Source organism: Pogoniulus pusillus, chromosome Z (genome assembly GCF_015220805.1).
Source record: "Pogoniulus pusillus isolate bPogPus1 chromosome Z, bPogPus1.pri, whole genome shotgun sequence".
NCBI lineage: Eukaryota > Metazoa > Chordata > Aves > Piciformes > Lybiidae > Pogoniulus > Pogoniulus pusillus.
Window position 1 is genome coordinate 56,380,639 of NC_087309.1, and position 9,896 is coordinate 56,390,534.

A 9,896-nucleotide genomic window follows, 5' to 3' on the forward strand; every position below is an offset into this window, starting at 1 on the left:
ATTTTTAATTATTACATTTTTTTGTGAGCTACCTATGAAGAGAGTTCACAAGTTTTAATCAGGGTGGTGATACGTTGTAGGGTACAGTGAGCCTCCATCCCTGTTTCACCTCACTGCTCCATTCCTTTGGTCATTAGGAAGGCAACAGCAGCAGTACAGCTCAAATACACATCTCTTGTTTTGGCATGCCTTTTTCAAGAGACTTGGGGACACACACTCCTTCCTCTACCCCTTACACTGCCTTGATGTTCATCACAGCATGTCCTGAGGAAGGCAAGGTATGAGGGAATGCAACCCTGAGTAACAGATACCCCTGATTAATCTGTACACGTTGGCTTAAGTAATTTAATTTTCATTAATTCAGTGTTTGCTTTGCACTAGCATGAGGACAGGCCAGCATTGGAGCTGGTTCTCCACCTTTGTGGGTTCCATGTTCTGTCCGGGTGATGTCCTGAGCACTTTGGTCTGAACCCATAACTGTGCATGGTCTGGGCAGCAGCAGAGATTGGAGCCCTCCAGATTCACATCAGCCTTGACAGGATCCTGCATCTGTCAGCAGAGGTATTTCCCACTTCATCAAGCCTAGCTTTTAACAGGCATACTCCTATAAATTATTTGTGAAAGGGATCTAACCCTATATATTGGTCAGTGTGTAAGTAAGTAGTACTATAATAAAGGCAGAGGATGTTAATCATGAAGTTTTTCTTATGTATGCTTTTTCAATTTCAAAATTGTATTGCTGTATTTACAGTTAGGTCAAAAAAAGTCACCAAATCTACAGAATTACACATTTTTTTCCCCTGATGTATGAACTGTATGCTTTGGAGTATATGTGTGGAAACAGATTGTTCTTGTAAATATTTGTTTATAAAAAATATGAAGACTAGAGTTTAGTGAAATTCAATCCATATGGTTAAACAAAACCACAGCATCAATAAGTTTGCAGATGACACCAAGCTAGGAGCAGGTGTGGGTCTGCTGGAGCATAGGAGAGCCCTGCAGAGACGTTGAGAGGCTGGATGTATGGGCAGAGGCCAATGGGAGGAGATTTAACAAGGCCAAGTGCAGGGTTCTGCACTTTGGCCACAACAACCCCAAGCAGTGCTACAGGATGGAGACAGAGTGGCTGGAGAGCAGCCAGGAAGAAAGGGACCTGGGGGTACTGGTGGATAGTAGGCTGAAGATGAACCAGCAGTGTGCCCAGGTGGCCAAGAGAGCCAATGGCATCCTGGCCTGCATCAGGAACAGTGTGGCCAGTAGGACAAGGGAGGTTATTCTTCCCCTGTACTCAGCACTGGTCAGGCCACACCTTGAGTGTGAGAGAGATGCTGAGATACTGGAAGGTGTCCAGAGAAGGGCAACGAAGCAGGTGAGGGGCCTGGAACACAAACCCTATGAGGAGAGGCTCAGGGAGCTGGGCCTGTTTAGCCTGGAGAAGAGGAGGCTCAGGGGTGACCTCATTGCTCTCTGCAACTACATAAAGGGAGGTTGTAGCCAGGTGGGGGGTGGTCTCTTCTCCCAGACAACCAGCAACAGAACAAGGGGACACAGTCTCAAGTTGTGCCGGAGTAGTATAGTCTGGATGTTAGGAAGAAGTTCTTGCCAGAGAGAGTGATTGCCATTGGAATGGGCTGCCCAGGGAGGTGGTGGAGGCACCGTCCCTGGAGGTGTTCAAGAAAAGACTGGATGAGGCACTTAGTGCCACGGTGTGGATGACTGGCTAGGGCTGGGTGCTAGGTTGGACTGGATGATCTTGGAGGTCTCTTGTGATTCCATGAAAATGGGGAAACACAAGAGGATTTTGAAAAACTGGCTACAGTTAAGAAATGTTTGGAAACTGGCCATCACAGTCAGCTGTTTGTTTCCATTTTTCTAAGAACTGTCCTTATCTTGAATTCACTTTATGGGCTGTACACTATAACTTCCTTAAGAACTTTGTTCAGCAAAAAATAAGATTGTCAGCTAAGTCATTTCAGTTGATCTTTATTTCCCTTATCAATTAATTGGTTATAATGATCAAAACCAGTACCCAGAGTAAAGGTCATTGAACTTGCAGTATTGCTTTCACAGAACTACAGAGAAAATGCTCTGAGGCTTCCAGTAGCAGTTCTGTGAGGTCACATTGAGACTGTTAGTTTCACAGGCAGAAAAGGCAAAATCTATGGCAAAAATTGTAAGAGGGAGTGAATTATCAATTATAACATTATAATATTGCTATTTCTCCTGCTATGTTTGTGGTTAGCACAGTAGCTTTGTTTTGAACTTATGAGATACATATAAAATAACATGGTATCAAAAAAAGAGAGAGAACTCAAGACAGATGGTGCAGTGTGAGTTATACAACTTCAAACTTACACAAAAGGCAGGAGATTATTTGACATAATTTTGTTCATATTATATCAAGCCTGGAAAAAAAGAAATAATATTCTAGTTTGTGGAAGCAAGATCTTCAGAACAGTTGGTGTAAGAATTTAATTCTCTTGCTTCAGCAGCTAATGAAGAAAAATAGTTCCAAAGCACAGTCAGACACATAGTAATGTAGCAGACAGCAGAAGAAAAGCACCTGTTCCAGATGCTGGGTCTGACTAGCACCTTCCCATGAGGCAGCAGCAGGCACTATCTGCTGCTCTGCCTCCCTCAGCTTTCACTGAGGCCACCTGCACTCACCGAGCCTGCCTGGGCATCAGGGGCAACTCGTGAAGCAGAAAGCATACAGCAGCAGAGAGCCAACAACATACCTGCCGTTCTCTGTCCTACCTACAAGGCCTGATGTTCTTGGAAAGGAAAGCAGAGGCCACAAAGTGCTGTGAAGATCAAAGTACCACCAGCAATAACGCAGATGCCTGTATCACTTGTGGCAACACCCTAGTGTAGGCATGCTGTAGGCACGCAGAACATACAGTGTGGATCCCAGCAGCAAGGAATATGAAATTAACAATGCAGCTCTATAATTAGGAGCCAATTATAAACCCATCTAGAATTCACTTTTAAGCAGCACATGAAATACAAATTTGTAGTTAAAAGTAGATTTAACTGCATCAAGAATAGTTAAAGATACAAATAGTCTTTCCTATAATGATGACTCCTGAGCAGTACCACTTTTGAAATGATTAGTATGGAGACTCAACTAGTTTCTTAAACAGATGTTATAAACTGTTGTTTATAAATCATTAAATGTGAGAATGTAACTAGGAATATTTTGGGAAAAAATCATGGCAGTTTGTAGACTGATTTTTAAAATACAAATCTTGAACAAAAATATCAGAATTACATAATATATGTACAAAGCCTACCCATTAAACAAAAGCTGATGTATAACAGCAGCACAGCAGGGGTAACTATGACTAGTACAGAGAGTACATTTGCAGGGATAAAAGAGATATGATTATTCTTATATAAGGTGATCTGTTATTTTGAATGGGTCATTTACTGCATATGTGCTAAAGCACCTTCAATGTGTAAAGAAAAGCTGATTGTTAAGGTTTACTTAGAGAGATTGGGAAAAAAAAGCTCTGTGATGTCAGCTGATTACAGTCCAGTCCTGAAGGTATCTACCCCTGTTACAAATATTGACTGAACAGAAATTACATGCCAAAGCAACACTTTCCCATAACTACACCAGATGAAAAAGCTGACTGCAAGAAAACCTTCCTTTCCAGAATCAGTTGTGGGGCAGAACTCCAACTCACTATATTGGGAAATAAGACATTTTACTGTCTCACCACTACTGGTTTTCACTGGCATGTTCAGGGGGATTTACAACACTTTCAGGGGGTTCACGGCAGCAGGCATTTTTTTAAATGGTAGAATGTTGGTCAGAAAACCTGGATCTGTCATATTACATACCAAAGGAGGCAAGTAATTTCAGAAACCTCTCAGCATAAGCTACATCTCTACTCTTCTCCATGGCTGACCACATCTACCAACACAGGAAAACTAATAAAGACGGCAAAACACTCCTAGCCCAGATGCACTTTCAGCAGCAAAGCTTGTACCAGAATGTTTTCTTCACACATAAACAAAACCAATACCCAGCTAAGCTAGAAGAATTCTCTTCTAGTATATTACATCCTTCAGAGAAGTAATGAAGCATGATTCTTCCACTGAAGATGTGATAAAATGCCTAGGAAAGACAACACATGTACAAAAATATTATGCTTCTACTGTAAACAGAGGTTTTGTTTATGAGCAGTAGAATATGTAACATCATTAAAAATAGCTATTTAAAATAATAGGTATCAATAAAAGGAATAATAATCACAACAACATCACAGAATGTCAGGAGTTGAAAGGGACCTCAAAAGATCACTCAGTCCAACTCTCCTGCCAAAGCTGGATCACCTATACCAGACCACATCAGAATGCATCCAGGCAGGTTTTGAATATCTCTAGAGAGGAAGACTCCACAGTCCACCCTGAGCAGCCTGTTCCAGTGTTCCAGCACCCTCACAGTGAAAATACTTTCCCTCATGTTTCCATGGAACTTCCTATGCCTCAGCTTCCAGCCATTGACCCTTGCCTGTCATCACCAAGAAGAGCTTGGCTCCATTCTCCTGGTACTCACTCTTTATGTATTTATAAACATTCATGAGGTCACCCCTCAGTCTCCTCCAAACTAAAGAGACCCAGATCCCTCAATCTCTCCTCATAAGGAAGATGTTCCACTTCACCATTTTTGTGGCTCTGCGGTGGACTCTCTCAGGCAGTCTTCTGTCCTTAAACTGAGGGGCTCAGAACTGGATACAGTATTCCAGATGCAGCCTCATCGGGACAGAGTAGATGAGGAGGAAAGCCTCTCTCCACCTACTAACCACAGCCTTTCTAATACACCCCAGAATGGCACTGGCCTTCTTGGCCACAAGAGTACATTGCTGGCTCATGGTCAACCTTCCACCCACTAGCACCCCCAGGTGCTTTTCCCCTTCACTGCTCTCCAATGGGGTTTAGGCTCCAACCTAAACTGGTCCATTGGGTTGTGCTTTCCCAGGTGCAAGACTCTACACTTGCCCCTGTTCAATTTCATTCAATTTCTTCTCCCTGCCCAACTCTCAGCCTGTCCAAGTCTGGCTGAATGACAGCACAGCCTTCTGGTGATGCCAAACTCTATTTGGTTTGGCATCATCAGCAAACTTGCTGACAGTGCACTCTGTGCCCTCATCCAGGGCATTGATGAATATAGGGAATTTTCCTGGTACCTGAAAGGCTCCAGTAGATGGAGGCTTCCAGCTAGACGGAGGCCTCCAGCTAGTCTCCATCCTACTGACCACAACTCTTTGACATCTTCCCTTCAACCAGTTCTCAATCCACCTCACTATCAGATCACCCAGACCACACTGCCTCAGTTTAGCTGCAAGGATGCTGTGGGAGACTGTGTTAAATGCTCTACTGAAAGCAAGATAAATCACATCCCCTGCTATACCATCATCTATTCACTTCTTAAAAGGCTATCAGCTTGGTCAACCATGACTTCCCCTCAGTAAATACATGTTGACTGCTCCTAGATCTTATTGCTGTTATTACTATGTATACACACAGCAAACTGATTCCGTCTTTTGCATGATTTGCTACATTACCAAGGGAAGGATCTGTAATGGATAACAATCTCTCCTGTTGACACACCTCATCAAAATTTGAAGACATGCATATATCAAAAGCACACATTTCAGACATTCTACACTACTCATCCAAGACACACTGTTTATGGTTTATGTGCGCATGTATGGTTTTCTTGAGTTCTGTGTCTAACTCTAGCCATAAGCACTGACTTCAGTGAGACTTCAGTGCAAGTTCAGCTGTGTTTCCTGTTACAACTGAGTAGGTTGCATCCAGCCAATTTGTTCAGTTGCACTCCAACTTGTGGATACACTACAACTATGTTTTTAAATTGAAATTACACAGGAAAGTGGAAGTCTATATTTCAGACCACTAGGAATTGTATTAGACAGCTGTTTTCTTTCATTACAAGTTAGCATATTTTTAATTGCCTTGCCCCATTCTCTTCTTGCATGGGATGAGTTTGGGAGATGGTGGGAGCAAAATTGCCTATACACAATTAAAAAGAACATGCTTAAAATATAATAGAGTTCTCATGACACTGTCCCAATTTCGCTGCTTCCCTTTAATACAAGGGACATGATTGAGAAATTACATAGCATACTAGTATAAGAAACCCCACCATTGGAAAGACAGTGTTCTCTTTAACAGTACATTAACAAGGAGGCAAATTTTATTCAGTCTACTGTGTCCTAAGTACAAGATGTTCAATGTAAAGACACACAATTTGAGGCAGAGGCTTTCAGATTTTCTTTCACAAGCTGTGCGGTTTTCTCCTACCAGTGCAGTGGAAAACTAGTGACAAAAATCTACACGTTAAATTACGAGACAGTTAGTTCATTGCACTGACTGCACAAGCAAAAGCAACACTGAACAGGAAAAAAAAAGTTTTCTGCACCTCATACAAGCATCTCTTTTGAAAACTCAGTGTTGCATGCTGTGCAATGTGAGACTGCATCACAGTCACATTCTTTCAAAGTTTACTCTAAGGGAACAAGCACAGCATAGCAAGTGGAGCAAAATGCCTGTGAACTAAATACAGTTAATGAGGTCCTGTTGCACATTGAGAACTCACATCAGCTAATGCACAACAACGTAGGACACATTCAGTTCAAAATTGCTATGCAAATCAGTATGAGAACACATACATTTGCATCCAGATTTTGACACGGGTTGACAACAACGGCTTAGTTTTAGTGTGCAGTTCTTTTAATGACGACCTGTACTGTGACACTTTCATGTGTTTTAGTAATGTAAAACTTTATATAAAAAAATATGAAACACAGGAAAAAAGAAAGGAGGCTTTCAAGAGGTAAATTATTAGCGACAATCTACACTTTAACTTCTCTTGGGAGATCTGAAATGTAATAATTTTAAAACTCCTTTTCTCTGAGGATAAGTGAAAATCCCTCATCAGTCAGGGAGCGGCTTGATTAAAATACATAAATCACAGGAAAACATGCCATGCAATACTTTTAGTAGCTTGTATCCAGAGAAGGTGATGCAATTCCACTTCTCTACTCCCCTCCCTATTTAAGTAGCATGGGATACTAGCTGAAAAACCAAAACACCACTGTACTAATAAAACACTGTAGAAGCAGAAACTTTCAGTCAATACTGCGTCCTTCCCCGCTAGAATTTGTCTTTTCAGGCTCTAGTTTCGCTGGCTGCTCATTGTGGCGCTGCCTCTCACGCGTGATGTCATCTCGGAATAACCAGATTGAACTGGCCGGGAACCTCACCGGGGCTGCAGGCCTGAAGTTTACACTCCAGTTACAGCGCATGGATAAGCAATGGAAATAAAAAAAGGCCGGCAAGAGGGACCACATTTTCTACAAAGCAGGGGAAGGATCTTGCTTGACACAAAGTTGATAGCGATGTGATCGGCCCTCGCTACCCGAACGGCCACCGAGCTTTGTTAGTTGCTGTGGTATTGTGAGGTGTATGTTAAAGTGCGGGGTTTTTTTTGTTTTGTTTCGTTGTGGTTTTGGGTTGTGCTTTTGGTTTTGGGCTTTGGGTTTTGGTCGGCGTCATTTTGCCTGTTGTTTTGGTTTTTGGCGGTGGTGGTTTATGATTCCTTTTTCACTTATGGGACTTTCAGCATGACATTCACAAATACCTAACAAGCTGTGATTCCTAGCTTTTGGAAATGCTAGTATCTAAAAAGCTTACCCAATCAAGAAAAGTTTTCCATAGCAATTATTGTAGTGCCACAACTGTGGCTCAGACGTTCTGTATCGCGGCAGTTTACACGCAGAGATTCAAAATGCTATCCATCAGCCTACTGCCTTTATTATTAGGATACCCAGGTTATAAGTGGGGGAGGGCCAACAAAGAAATTCTTCAGAAACTGAAGAACCAACAAAAGAAAGCAGCCCTTTTCATCCTACAGTCCTCACCAAAGGAATGACTTTTACCTTCTCCTCCGTGTCAGTACTCGGTACCGAGTCCGTCTGAGAAAACTAAGAGTGTCGGAGTTGGTGCAGCTATGCTTATTTAAGTCTTAATCCAGCGGTGAGATCTGTCGCTACACGATCCATTTGGGGCACCCGCGGAAGGGCGGGGGAGGGCAGCACCCCAGTTCTACCCTCCAGACTCCGGCGGCCGGAAGGGCTGACACGGCTGTCCCGGGAGGGAGCTGTCTGGGCTGCCCGGGGAGGGCAGCGGGGGGCCCCGGCGCACGCGGTCACTTACACACGGGATCATCCATCCTCAGGGGCCTCCGCAGACGGATGCTGGCCGGGATGGTTTTATCCATAAGCTCCTCGACGCTCTGCAAAGAGGTGGCCGCACGCCGTCGTTAGCACCATCGGGGCGGCCCAGCCCGCAACGGGAGGGGTCCAGCCGCGCCGCTCAGCCCGGGGTGGCATGGCTCGGTCACCTACCTGTACCCCGACGGCTCGCAGCATCTCCCTCTTTTCCCGCTCCCTCGGCCCGATGTGCCTCTGGGCGAAGTCATCGTGCCGTGGCAAGAGCTGCTCGATGCACCGCGCCGCCTCTCCACCTCCCCAGCGCCGCTGACCTCCCGCCGCCGCCGCCGCCCGCAGGTGCCGCGATGCCCCGCGGGCCGCCAGCCGCCCCCACCACCGCCCGCAGCTCTGCATGGCGCTGCCGACACCAATGCCGCCGCCTGCGCGGCCACACTTTGTGTGCGGGGGGCGGCGCGGCGCGGCCCCCCACCGCCGGCGCCAATGGGGCCCGGGGGCGGTGCCGTGCTCGCCCCGCCTTGCCACCACCTGCCCGCCCGCCACCGCATGCCGCTCCGCTCGGCCCTGACCCCTCAGTGCCCGGCCCGGCCGCCGGGCATCCCCGCGGAGAGGCAGATCCGGCAGGAGCGGCTGTAGTCTGGTGGTGACTTTACTAGCAAAACGGGTTTTCCTCCACCCATTTCTGTGTCTCTGCAACAAAGCGTAGACTTGTTTATAAGTTGCTAGCTTTCGGACCACTAATACGTGCCACCTTCCATGACGGGGGCGGGAGGTGGGTAGCAGAGGGAATAACTGGAACCCACTTTTCCCTCTGTTGCAATAAATCAGTATAATTGCAAACTTGTATCTTCATGTACGCCAACAGAACTAAGCACAGGGACATTGCAGACTCGTATTTGCACCTACGTTTAAGCAGAGTATCAATGAAAGATACAAATACGTTTCCCAGATACACACTGATTTCATTTTAACTGTATCAGATTTACTGCCTGTCTTCCGAATTTACTGAGGTAACTACCCACGACTTCGAAACCTAAAAATAAATTTACTTTGCACTAAAGATCGCTGACTCGTGCAAGCTGTTTCTATATTAAATATGGAATTACAACTTCAATATTATCTGAGTAAACTAAACTACCATGCTATGCTGGAATAGGCTCTCATAGTTTACCTCGATATTCACAGCGATTACTTAAATCTTGGTTTCAGAACGAGAGACCCCAGGTTACACACTAAGCTGAAACATGTTTCAAACAGAAAAGGTGTTTGTTGCAAATATTTGTGACATAAACCCAATACTGATGCTAACAGATTGCTTTTCTCCTCTGTCACTTTCTTCTTTATAAATATGACAGTTGTATGAAGGAAATTAAAGCTTTGCTATGATTTTGAACTTAAGATAATGTAATGAGGGTGAACGGGGGTAATAGAAAAACACATATAAATCATTATAGCAACAACTTAATTCCTGTTAGTACCTAAACCAATATATTTTTAAAGCTCTGCCAAAGCTTTTCAAAACAATTTGTATATTTTATCCAAATGTTCTTGCAAGTTTTGTCCAAATAATTATCATTTCTCTCTGGCAGGCAATATCAATATGTTATTTCACATAAAATATGTCTTTACAATTGT

The 9,896-nt window shown here is 44.2% G+C and overlaps 1 protein-coding gene across 1 annotated transcript in view; it reads right to left on the reverse strand.

Moving 5' to 3' along the window:
* Nucleotides 1-8,657, reverse strand: part of GLDC (glycine decarboxylase) — a 49,274-nt gene extending 40,617 nt beyond the window's left edge. The window contains exons 1-2 of the mRNA XM_064140462.1: nt 8,439-8,657; nt 8,248-8,326 (exon numbers count right to left, since the gene is read on the reverse strand). Coding sequence (XP_063996532.1) covers nt 8,248-8,326; nt 8,439-8,657 — 298 coding nt within the window. The remainder of the gene's footprint in view (nt 1-8,247; nt 8,327-8,438) is intronic.
* Nucleotides 8,658-9,896: the final 1,239 nt, after the last annotated feature.